Source organism: Vombatus ursinus, unplaced genomic scaffold (assembly GCF_900497805.2).
Source record: "Vombatus ursinus unplaced genomic scaffold, bare-nosed wombat genome assembly UNPS02014848.1, whole genome shotgun sequence".
NCBI classification, from domain to species: domain Eukaryota; kingdom Metazoa; phylum Chordata; class Mammalia; order Diprotodontia; family Vombatidae; genus Vombatus; species Vombatus ursinus.
In genome coordinates, this window is record NW_020954626.1 from 7,716,855 (window position 1) to 7,730,291 (window position 13,437).

The 13,437-nt window shown below is 37.4% G+C and overlaps 1 protein-coding gene across 2 annotated transcripts in view; it reads left to right on the top strand.

Annotated features, from left to right (window-relative positions):
- TEX9 (testis expressed 9) overlaps positions 1–13,437 on the top strand; it is a 49,880-nt gene that overhangs the window by 11,164 nt on the left and 25,279 nt on the right. Inside the window, exons 5-6 of one of the 2 annotated variants that reach the window (XM_027840876.1) lie at positions 2,183–2,231; positions 3,311–3,396. In XM_027840876.1, coding sequence (XP_027696677.1) covers positions 2,183–2,231; positions 3,311–3,396 — 135 coding nt within the window. Of the gene's footprint in view, positions 1–2,182; positions 2,232–3,310; positions 3,397–12,627; positions 13,018–13,437 lie in introns of those variants that run through there. The other variant, XM_027840877.1, reaches the window with a different exon arrangement.

The window sequence follows — 13,437 nt, forward strand, 5'->3', positions numbered from 1 at the left end:
TAAACTGTTAGTGATTATTGTTGCTCTTGGTACAAGTGCTTCTATATCAGTGACATAAAGACTTAAGCACATCCTTCCAATGGAGGACTAAAAAGCTAAAAAAGGTTAACTAGTAGTCTGTTCTTTCTGTGAAATGAAGTGAGAGACTCATTTCACAAGTACAAAAATAAATGTTATTCTAAAGAATAAAAATAGATGTTTTGTTTTCTTATACTAAATTTTCTTGAAGTGTAAATTGGAAATGAATCTTCTATTTACCTATACAAACTAGCTTTTAAAAAAGTTATACTATTTTATACAGATTTACCAAATGAAACATGATACTTGGATATTGGAAACTATTTCAGATATGTTAATTTGGTGTGCTGAATATCAATTTCAACACAAAACAATGATGCTCTTGTATATTGTAGGTGCTCAGTAAGTTTTTGTTGAATTTAAATCTACTTTACAAAATGATTAAATTATTTTTTACCAACAATATACAGTACAATAGCTTCTTTTACACCCAAGGTTACTCTGTATCAAGTAGTATGTTGACCAGAACTTAGTTCCATCATGTATATGTAGCTTGTGGTTAAATGGAAGTTGGGCTCAATAATCAATCAAACACATATTTAGTGCTTATTGTGTGCTAGGCAGTGTGTTAATAATACAAATACAAAGAATGAAATGATCACTGTTCACAAGAATACATGAGGAAGAACATAAATACATATATAAATCTATACAAAGTAAATAACAGCAGTGAAATACATAATACGTAGTTTGGAAAGGAGGCTATGAGCAGTTGGGGGATCAGGAAGCTGCATCTTTGAAGGAGAGAAGAACTCTGAAGGGTAAGGAGTGCATTCCAGACCTGGGAGACAGCCAATGCAGAGGGAGTGAGGTGGGAAATGAATGGAATGTTGTAGTTGAGAATAATAGAGAAAGGCTAGCTTGGCTGGGTCACAGAGTACAGGAGCAGTAATGTCTGTTGAGGTTGAAAAGGTAGATTGGGACTAGGATATGAAGGACCTTTAAGAGAAAACATAGTTTATCTTTGAAACTACAGATCATAGAGACCACTGCAGTTGATTGAGTTAGGGGAATGAAATGACTGGATTTGCACTTAAGAAAATCACTCTGAGGGGCAGCTAGGTGGCGCAGTGGGTAGAGCACCAGCCCTGAAGTCAGGAGGACCTGAGTTCAAATGTGGCCTCAGACCAAACACTTGACACGTACTAGCTGTGTGAGCCTGGGCGAGTCACTTAACCCCAATTGCCTAAAAATAAAATAAAATAAAATAAAAAGAGTAGATAGCCAGCCATCAAAACTTGACAGTTTTTCTGAGATTTTTAAGTTAATAGCTCAATTTAAATAATGCTTTATTGTTTCCCATGCTTTCCACACATCTCATTCGACATAAACTGATAGAGCTGGAAAGGACCAAGGCATTGTTTATAAAAGGAGCCCAGTAGCTTCATTTTACAGATGAGGATACTGAAGTCCAGAGAGTTTAAGTTACAAAAGAGTGTCCTTGGTCAAGGACACACAGCTAGTTAGGAAGGGGTAGAGTGAAGACTACACGTTGTCCTAGAGAGCCGGTGATTTTCTGACCAGGACAATGTGTAGTCTTCACTATGGTGAAGTCTAATATTTCTTCCACTATACATGCTATATGCTGATGCTTCAAACATGAGAAGTCGCATTAATAGAATAACTTTAAACATTTTAGGGTATAGTAGCACTAGAAGAGGTTAATCTTTTTATTTTTTGTTTTGAGAAGAGGTTAATCTTGTGAAATAATCAAATTTTTTGTATATATTACAGAAAATCACCTCGCCATGTATTCCATTCAGATTTTCTCACGTTGGATTTTTGTAAAGTGGGGCCACCTGTAATCATCATTCTTTTAAATTAAGCGCTAGTCAAATTGTTGAATCTAATTTAAAAATTGAATTTTATAAAGATATTAAGCACTTATGTCCTATTTACTAAGCACTAAAGGAAATTTATATAACTAATATGCTCTTTTTCTTTTGTATCACTATCATTTTGGCAATGTATAGATAATTTAGGATTTTAGGATTTTTTAAAAACTTATTTGGTAGTTGTACCTTTTGCTTTTCAAGTTGTTAGTATTAAATATTAATGTCAGCTTATAATGACTATTAATTTATATATATTTTTTGTGTCCTAGAGATCGCTTGTCTTCTGAAGGAGCAGTTTTCCTAGCTGCAAATAATAAGGTACTAAAATGAAATTTTCTTTGAATGTGCATTTGTCCTGTAGAATGACGAACTTATTTTCGCATTTGGATAAAGATAAACATATAGTGTAGAGAGGGCATAGGAGGCATAATGGAGAGGGGGCTGGCTTTGGAGCTGGGCACATGATAGACACAGAGTCTGACCCTGAGCAAGTCAGTGTGTTCCTCGATGCTCTAGGCCTCTTTCTAAGATGATAAGTTACAGAGAAGGTGTCTACCAGCTTTGGGAGAGGGAATTCCCTCACCAAGGAGTTCTCTATATCAGTGAAATCACATGTCCCCATCCCTATAGAGGGCATACGTAGCAAGGTCATTGTTAGTAAAAATCTATGTGTTTGGAAGAGTTACCTACAAAGTGAATTTCTGTTCATTGATTCCTTTTCTCTATGGAATTCTCTGATAAAAATCAGAGCTGCTTTCCATGGAGTAAAAAAAATATATATATATTGTGGACTGAGTATCCATATAGCCTAATGGATTTCCTCTAGAGGCAAAAATTTTTCCTTCTGTAGTGGCAAAAATTTGGTTATGTAACAGATCCAGTGATACAAGGTGAACAGAAAGAATATTTTAAGTCTTACAGCTATGGCCCTCCTGCTGCAAATAGAGTCTCAGACAAAAAAGTTTACATCTTGAAATTAAAGGAGAGAAGAGAAAGACCTTCAGTAATTGAAACTGACCTGCCCCAGTGAGCAAGTGGTTGGTTAGTAAGAAAGGCTTAGTAGCTACTTAATATTCTTTACATCCATTTGAGCTGTAAATTGTGAGACCTGAGCTCTAGTCATAGCTATGTCACTAAGAAGTTAGGAGCATGTCATTTAACCTTTCTGGGTTCAGCTTTTACTCATCTTTAAAATGAAAGTTGTGAGATGATTTATAATGTCACATTCAACTTTAAAATTCTGATTCTTTTGCCCTCAGAATTCCCCTTCCACTATTACTATTGAATAAAAAACAGTAACTCTGCTGTGCATGTAAACAGCAAGCCTATATATGATAAATGTATCATTTAGAAAATGATTGGATGCTAATTAATTGCTAGTTTATTTTTTCCCCTAGCAACCAAAGATCAATAAGTCTGATCCTATGACTGAAATTCAAAACAAGCCACAGTCTGGAAATAAAGGAAAGAGAAAAACTTCAAGGTATAAATTTTTAAAGCATTATTTTCATTTTCTAGTTTCCAAAACCTAGCAATATCATCACTGTGAATAATTGAGCTTTCTGAACTTCTCCACATCTTGTTGTTGTTCATTTGTGTCTGATTCTATATGACAGAGTCAGTTGGGTTTTCTTGGCAAAGACACTAAAGTGATTTGTCATTTCCTTCTCCATTGGATTAAGGCAAACAGAATTTAAGTGACTTGCCCAGGGTCATACAGTTAGTAACTGTCTAAGGCTAGACTTGAACTCTGGTTTTCTTGATTCCAGGCCCAGTGCTCTATCCACTGTGCCACCTAGCTGCCTCCTTTTCCATACCTGCTCTTACCTTATAGATGTAATTTTATACATACATATATATGTGTATATATATACATACATACATATATATATATATATATCATACCTATTTTCATACATTTAAAATATTGGAGTCATGATGTCTTGCAGAAGCCCACTAATGACTATGTAATGTAGTCATAAGTACAATTGCTATATTTCTTATTATTAATTTAAAGTAAACTGGCTTCTCAAAGGAGCTAGGATAAGTTCCTTGATCCCACCATGTAGCATAGAGCTTGGCACATAGTAATCACTAAATAAAATTTTTTTATTCATTCCCGGCCTAATTTTTTGTCCACTATACAGTTAACCCTTCCATGTCATGGGATCTAAGGGCATGGCACCTCCGCAATCTAAAAAGATCTGGAAAATCCATGTAAAATTTTTTGGTCCTGCCTTTGTACCAGAGAAGTATCTGAATTTTTTTTCTTTTTCTTTTATGGGGTGTTTACAGTACCTTATTGTAAAATTTGGATTAAGTATTTGGTCATAAGCTATATTACACAATACTATACATATATTTTATGCATTTCTGAGTTTCTAACTTTTTCTGTGTCCTCTGCTGGCCTTTGTGTGTTGTCTACAGCTTCTGCAAAAAATTCCCATTTAATTTCTTATGCCAACCCTTGATACATTGAAACCACAATGGGGAAAAATCACAATATGGAACAGATAACTGTAGTAGGCTTCATCAATTTTAGATACTTAATAAAAGCACTACAAATCATTCTAGTCATTTGAGAATATGATCTGACATGAAACAATACTGAATTTAATTTGAATAGGATCTTAATATATTTAAATTTTACTTTCTGACTTTATTTTAATTTTTGTTTTCAATTCTAATTTTTTCCCCTCTGTCTACCCCTTCCCCTCCCCATTGAGAAGACAAGAAATACAATGCCCATTATACATATGAAATCATGCAACCTATGTTGCAAAAAAGAAAGGCAGAAAAATAAAGAAAGTAAAAAAAAATATGCTTCATTCTGTATTCAGAGTTCATCAGTTCTCTCTCTGGAGGTGGATAGCGTTTTTTATCATGAGTCTTTGGGAATTGTCATGGGTCATTGTATTGATCAGAGTAGACAAGTCTTTTGCAGTTCATCATTGTTACAATATTGCTATTACTATGTACAGTGCTCTCCTAGTTCTGATTACTTTACTTTGCATCAGTTCATACAAGCCTTCCCAGCTTTTTCAGAAACCTTCCCCTTCATCGTTTCTTATAGCACAATAGTGTTCGTCACATTCATATACCATAACTTGTTCAGCCATTCTCCAATTGATGGGCATCACCTCAATTTCTAATTCTTTGCCACTACAAAAAGAGCTGCTATAAATATTTTTGTACATTTAGGGCCTTTTTATTTTTCTTTGATCTCTTTAGGGTACATTATTAGTAGTGATATAGTGATATTGCTGTGTCAAAGTGTATGCACAGTTTTATAGTCCTTTGGGCATAGTTCTAAATTGTTCTCCAGAGTAGTTGGAGCTGTTCACAACTCCACCAATAGTGGATTAGTGTCCCAGCTTTTCCACATCCTCTCCATCATTTGTCATTTTCCTTTTATATCATGTTAGCCAATCTGATGAATGTAAAGTGATACTTAGAGTTATTTTAATTTGCATTTCTCTAATTATTAGTGATTCAGAGCATTTTTCATATGACATTGATATCTCTGATTTCTTCTGAAAACTGCCTGTTAAAAGTATCCATTTTATCTCCTGTGATGCTCTCTGTCTCTTATTTGGTCATGAATTCTTTCTGCAGGGTGTGACACATAGGGCCAGGAGGGGGAGTCAGCATACTCTTTGCTCTCCACTATCACTTTTTTTAAAAAAAAATTTATTTTATTTAATTTTTTCTTGTATTTTCAAATTTATCTTTAGTTTTCAACATTCACTTACACAAGATTTTGAGTTCCAGATTTTCTCCCCATCTCTCTCCTCCCCCCACCCCAAGATGGCGTGCTTTTTGAATACCCCTTCCCTTAATCTACCCTCCCTTCTATCATATCTCCCCCTTCTCTTATCCCCTTCTTCTATTTTCCTGTAGGACAGAATAGATTTCTATACCCCATTGCCTGTATATCTTATTTCCCAGTTGCATGTGAAAACAATTTTCAGCATTTGTTTTTAAAACTTTGGGTTCCAAATTCTCTCCCTTCCTCCCTCCCCACCCACCCTCATTGAGAAGCAAGCAGTTCGATATGGGTTATACATGTGTAATCATGCCAAACACTTCCATAGTAGTCATGTTGTACAAAACTAACTATATTTCCTTTTATCCTATCCTGCCCTCCATTTATTCTATTCTCTCCTTTGACCCTGTTCCTTCTGTTTGCTTCTGATTACTCCTTCCCCCTATCTGCCCTCCCCTCTATCATCTTCATGCTCTCTTTTCTCCTTCCCCCCTATTTTCCTGTAGGGTGAGATAGATTTCCATACCCAATTGAGTGTGCATGTTATTCCCTCCTTAAGTCAAATCTGCTGAGAGTAAGATTCACTCATTCCCTTTCACCTTCCCCCACTTCCCCTCCACTGTAAAAGCTTTTTCTTGTCTATTTTATGTGAGATAATTTACCCCATTCTACCTCTCCTTTTCTTCTTCTCCAAGTATAATCTTCTCTCACCCCTTAATTTTATTTTAGTATCACCCCTTCATCTTCAACTCACCCTATGCCCTCTATCTATCTATCTATCAATCTATCTATCTGTCTATCTATCTATATATACACATACATATTTTTTCCCTCCAACTACCTTAATACTGAGAAAGGTCTCATGAGTTACAAATATCATCTTTCCATGTAGTAATGTAAACAGTTCAACTTAAATAAGTCCCTTATGATTTCTCTTTCCTGTTTACCTTTTCATGCTTCTCTTGAGTCTTGTATCTGTAAGTCAAATTTTCCAATCAGCTCTGGTCTTTTCATCAAGAATGCTTGAAAGTCCTCTATTTCATGGAATGTCCATTTTTTCCCCTGAAGGATTACACTCAGTTTTGCTGAGAAACAAATTCTTGGTTGTAATCCTATGTCCTTTGAACTCTAGAATACTATATTCTAAGTCCTTCAGTCCTTTAATGTAGAAGCTTCTAAATCTTGTGTTATACTGATTGTGTTTCCACAATACCTGAATTGTTTCTTTCTGGCTACTAGCAGTATTTTCTCCTTGACCTGAGAACTCTGGAATTTGGATATAATATTCCTAGGAGTTTTCCTTTGGGGATCTCTTTCAGGAGGTGATCAGTGGATTTTTTCCATTTCTATTTTACCCTCTGGTTCTAGAATATCAGGGAAGTTTTCCTTGATAATTTCTTAAAAGATGATGTGTAGGCACTTTTTTTGATCATGGCTTTCAGATAGTCCAGTAATTTTTAAATTATCTCTCCTGGATCTATTTTCCAGGTCAGTTGTTTTTCCAATGAGATATTTCACATTATCTTCTATTTTTTCATTCTTTTGGTTTTGTTTTACAATTTCTTGATTTCTCATAAAGTCACTAGCTTCCATTTGCTCCATTCTAATTTTTAAGGAAGTATTTTCTTCAGTGAGCTTTTGGACTTCCTTTTTCATTTGACCAATTCTGCTTTTGAAGGCATTCTTCTCCTCATTGGCTTTTTGGATCTTTTTTGCCATTTGTGTTGGTCTATTTTTTAAGGTGTTATTTTCTTCAGTATTTTTTTGGGTCTCCTTTAGCAAGCTGTTGACTTGCTTTTCATGATTTTCTTGCATCACTCTCATTTCTCTTCCAAGTTTTTCCTCTACTTCTCTTCCTTGCTTCTCAAAATCCTTTATGAGCTCTTCCATGACCTGAGACTGATTCGTATTTTTCTTGGAGGCTTTGGATGTCTTCTTCTTTGGCTTTGTTGTCTTCTTCTGGTTGTATGTTTTGATCTTCTTTGTCACCAAAGAAAGATTCTATGGTCTGACTTTTTTTGCACAATTTGCTTATGTTCCCAGCCAATTACCTAACTTTTAGACTCTTTGTTAAGGTAAGGGTCTGCTTCCAGTGTGGAGAATGTACTGTCTCAAGCTTCAGGGGTTTTGTGCAGCTCTTTTCAGAGATACTTCTAGGGACCTGTAAGTTTTCAGTTCTTCCAAGGCGGTATGATCAAGGATGAGGTGTTTACTTCTTTCCTGGCCTGGGCTCTGGTCTGTGAGTGACCACAAGCACTCTTTTCTGTCTTGGAACTGTGAGGAGGATTCCCTCTCCATAGCCAATACAAGTTCCACCATGCCAGCGCTCGTCTGCACCCCAGGACCGCCACCCAGAACTGTGACCCAGATCCAAGCACAGGCAAAGCAAGAGAATCCTACCTCATCACTAGCAAAGAGATCCCTGTAATCTCCTTCTGATCAGCCACTTGATTCCTCCTCATTTTGTGGGCCAGAAGCTCTGGAAGCAGCCGCCACCCAGCACTGCTTCTTTCTCACTGCATGCACAGACTTTTCCTAAGTTGTCTTTGGCATTCATGGGTTGAAAAGTCTGAATCGCCACAGCTGCCCATGATTCAGTCCCCTGAGGGCTCCTCCAGGTTTGCTGAGGCCTGGTCTTTTCCTGCGTGCCCATGCTGAACTGCATTCTTCAATCTGCCTGGCACAATATACCTTTCTAATCAACCATCCAGGTTGTCTTGGGCTGGAAATTTGTTTCACTCTGTCCTTTTGTGGGTTCTGCTGCTCTAGAATTTGTTTAGAGCCATTTTTTACAGGTGTTTGGAGGAGTTTGGGGGAGAGCTTAAATAAGTCACTGCTTTTACTCTGGCATCTTGGCTTTGCCCCCTGTAACAGATTTAAAAAGAAGGAAAGGAGGTGTATTTTCTCATCTCTTTTCTGCAAAGAAGAGAAGGAAGGTGCGTTTCCTCATCTCTTCTCTAACGCAAGCTTAATTATTATAATTATACAGCATTTAGTTTCCTTTTTTTGTTCTTTCCATTTATGTTGGTATAATTATTTGTTTTTAGTACTTTTCTGGTTCATGCTGCATCAGCCATATGTCTTCTCATGACTCTAAATTCTTCATATTTATTGTGTAATAATATTCTATTACACTTGGGTACCACAATTTATTTAACTATTCTGTAATTTATGGGTAGCTACTTTGTATTTCCAATTGTTTGCTGATACAAAAAGATGCTGTTATGAGTATTTTGGTGTATGTGGAACTATACTTGCTATATTGGACCTTCTTGGGGTCTATCTCTGACATTATCTTTAACGGCTTAGTTATTCATGTTGAGAATGCTTCTGACACTTTGGCCTCTCATTCATCAACCTTTACTTCCATTATGTGTACCTCTACTCTTCAGGAGGTCCTCATACCTTAGAAGTTATCCTCTCCCCAAACTCTTCTCCCTCTAAGACCTTCAAATCTGAAATTCCCTCTGTGATCATAATTCATAATTTCCTATCTTTCCATCTCACTGCTGTCTCATTTCTTCTGAACCTTCCCTTTGTCTTCATTGACTGACACCTCTAGTCACTCCTGTTCCTCCCTGTTCTCCTGACTCATCACTCCTTTTCTTATCTCCTTTTCTTCATAGTCTTGATGTGATAGCTAGCCAGTTCAATAAGGCATTGTCCTCTACACTTGAATTGCTTATTCTTTTTACTTTCTGCCATTTTCTCCTTATTCTCCTGCTCCACCCTGGTTCATCTTTACTATCCATGTTCTCTGTTTCTATTCCCAAGCTGACACATGCTGCTGGAGGAAGTTATAAACTGTGTTGGGTAGATCCCCTTCAACTGGACCCTTATCACTGTAGAGTTTACCCTTTTATTTACTTTATTAATTCCTAAACAGACTTCCGAGAGTATGTCAATTGCACCTTTTCCTCTCTCCTCAAGCCTCACTTTCTTGTCTCAGATGATCATTCCTTCTACTTTACTGAGAAGAGGCCAGTTGTCATGAGTTCCCTTATGCCTGATCCCTCTTTGCCCATTCTCTCCTCCAGTGTTCTAGTCTAAGAGGGTGAAAAGGTCTTCCTCTTTGTGAGGGTAACCCTTCCACCTCATTCCTTTGATCTAATCCCCTCTAAGAACCTTCCCCATTGATCATTTCCTCTCTCTCTTTCATTTCTACTCTCTCCTTCATTTCTACTCTCTCCTTTTTTTTTTAAAGGCAGTTGGGGTTAAGTGACTTGTCCAGGGTCACACAGCTAGTAAGTGTCAAGTGTTTGGTCTGAGACCAGATTTGAACTCAGGTCCTCCTGACTCCAGGGCCGGTGCTCTATCCACTGTGCCACCTAGCTGTCCCCTACTCTCTCCTTCTTTATTGGCTCCTTCTCTGATGTCTATAAGCATACTTCTATCTTGTCTATTCTAGCACAAACACATTTTCTTGATTCTTTCATCCCCTTAAATTATCATATTATAGATCTCATTATTGCATTTCTAGAATGCATATTCTACACGTTGCCCATACTTCTTAACCTTCTAACCACTCTTTAAACACTTCAGTTTCACTTATGACTATTCATTATACAGAAAATGTTCTGTGGGATCAGTAATGATAATGTCATTCTATATACAAACTAGAATAGAAAAAGAGGATAACATGAAACTATGACTCTCTCTTATGTATAGTTTGCTTCTTAAAAAGCATATAATATAAGGGGCAGGTAGGTGGTGCAGTAGATAGAGCACTGGCCCTGAAGTCAGGAGGACCTGAGTTCAAATTTGGCCTCAGACCAAACACTTGACACTAGCTGTGTGACCTGACCCTAGGCAAGTCACTTAACCTCAATTGCCTAAAAAATAAATAAATAAAAATAAATAAAAAAACCAAACCATAATATAGCATATTACTTTCAAAGCTGCCTTTCTTGTCTGTGTTTCCTTTTGAGTTTCCTTTGTTTCTGTGCATTTTTAGAACACTTTAGTTACCCCCTTTTTCTTTCTTTTCTTCATTTTTTGGCAACACTATTGCTACCTCCCACTCATCCCCAAATGAAGAAAAGAGATGAGCATAGTCAAGAACCTATGACTTTTTAAAGCACTAAATCCAAGGACCCTTTTTCAATCATTTCCCTGACCTTTCTACAACATTGGGTGCTATTGACCACCTCCTCCTCCTCTTGTGTATGATTTCCATGACACCATTCTTTCCTAGTTCTGTTCTCGCCTCTCTGATCATTTATTCTTGGTCTTCTTCACTGATTCATCTTCTTCCTGCAGTCTAAGTGTAAATACCACCCCCCCCCCAGTTTTTTCTTGGCGTATTCTTCTTCCTTTACATTACCACTCATGGTGATTTCAGCTGCTCAACAAGTTCAAAACCCAACTGATCATTTTCCCTAAGCTAGTCCATCCTCCTAATGTTTAATATCCATCTTGTCCTCTCTACTTATTTTAGAAATTAGAAAATTGAAGTCCAGAGAAGTTAATGATTTAGCCATGGTCATCCTGGTGGTAAGTAGCAGAACCCAGATAGATCCTCAGACTCCAAGTCCAGACTTCTGTTGATTCCACCTCAGCCTCATCTTAAACTCTTCTCTCTCCCTCATCCCTCACATCTAATCTGGTCAAACCTTGTAGAGTCTCCCTGCATGAGGGCAGGTACTAGAGCAGCTTTTATCCTCATCTCCCCAGGGCTTGACCCAGGACCTTGCTCATAGCTGGCCTTTACTATGTGCTTGTTGAATTGACTTACTCTTGCTTTTAAACATTACTTATAAACAAGACTTATCTCAGCTTATTTCAGTAGCCTGTTTCAAAAAGCTTCTTGTTCCCAAGGAATTATTAAATTCACATTTCTAACTTGAACTTACTAATTCTTAAAAATCTCTATCAGTTCTCTTCTTTCTTTTTTGTGGAATATAATCAAAGATAGTTTTTGGTTTATTTTAGTGAAGTTTTAGAACTGTGGTGGGCAACAGAAGGAGGAAAAAGGGTAAATCAAGAGAAAGAGGGAAAGAGATAAAGAGAAAAAGCGAAGGAAGAGGTAAGAAGCACTGTGTGTTCTGTAGTGAATGTCAGTTAGAGGTCAGCACGTCGTTTTGATTGTCCATCTCCTGATCACTTGGGCAATATACATGATAATTAGGATATTTGAAATGCATTGGATTCAGGGTCTTTAGACTTGGGTTCAGATTCAGATTCCCTAATATGTCCGTGACCTTTGGCAGGTCGTTATATAGCCTTTTTTTTTTAACCTTTAGTTTTCTCAACTATAAAAAAGTGATCTCTAATGCACTTTCCTGTTTAACTCCTAAGATGCTCTGATGATTAACGTTTGAAATGTAAATTGTAGTAACAGTTATAATTCTTGAAAACTTCCATGATTTATTTTCTGCTTTATAAGGAAAGGAAGTGTTTAAGTAATTTTGGGGGTATGTCTGGTTAAGTTCTTACAGGTATAGCTTGGGTCCTGCTCAGTTGTGGGCTCCCTTAATGCCTTCCTTCTATAAATGTCAGTTGTTGTTGTTATTATTAAGTATGTATTAAGAACACTTGGGGTAAACATCTACCCAAAACACAGCATACAGGCACCAAGCTGGTTTTTTTTTGCCAGATTAGAGGATACATTAATTTAAAGCAAAATACATTAATTAAAAGCAAAATTTAAAGTAAAAATATTTAATTAAGTAGCATAGCAGATAAATGTCAAGGACAACTAACCCAAAGTACCAAGAAGTATGCTTTTTCACTGATTTCCACCACTCTTGTGGAGAGCTAACTTCCCTGTGCCTGCCTGCTTCCTTGCCACTAAGGCTTCTACTTGGCAGGGGAGGATGGGGAGAGGGGGAGAGGGACAGGGGGGAGGGGGGGAGAGGGGGAGGAGAGAGAGAGAGGGAGAGAGGGACAGAGGGAGAGAGAGGGTAGTTGTGGGTCGGGTGAGGAATAGGAGAGTAGTATGGGAGGGGAATCATTTTCTCTAGCTGCAAAGCACAGGGATCCTCGGCTGCTCTTTTCTCTCTGCCTCCCTACCATCTGCTGGTATTTCAGCTGAGCTCCTCTCTTCTAGGTCTCCGACACCTGCTGATTCTTTGTTGAATTTAAGTTTTTAGACAACCATCTCAGGTTTTTGAGCTCATCTCTTTTGGAGTCAGACCCAGAGCCAGCCAGCCACCCTGAGGAGCCCTTAGACTTCTGTATTTTCTTTGTTTTTTTCTCCCTTGCCTCAGCTGCCCTTATAGGAATTGTCTATTTTTTTTGAGCTAGGGTAAAAAAATGGCTTTCAACTCCCATTCTGCCCATGGCCCATGCAAATCACCATGTGAGCTTCACCTGGCAAGACTTGAAGAAGCCAGGAAGGTTGGTGACATTTGTCTGGTTTTCTTGCCAGTTCCTCCCAAGAGCAAAAGGAAACAAACCATTCAGTACTCTTCTGTCCTTTATGAACTGAGAAGTTCCTTTTCAATTTCCTTTTTGAACCAAAGCTTTGTTTTCTCACAGAATTCCGAGGACTTTACATGTATATTAAAAATTATTTAGGTCTTTAGTATTTACTTTATAACTAAAAAGGCATTAATAATTTGCCTGAAAATCCCTTTGGTATTCAATGTTTTAGCTAGATTTACTTGGTATGGTGGCAAGGGCCCTGGAGTCAGAGGAACTGAGTTCAAATGCTACTTTTAATGATTGTTTATTTGTGTGACCCTGGGCATGTAATTTAATCTCTCTTGGCCCCAGTTTCCTCAACTGGAAAATGAGAGTGTTGGATTAGATAGCTGA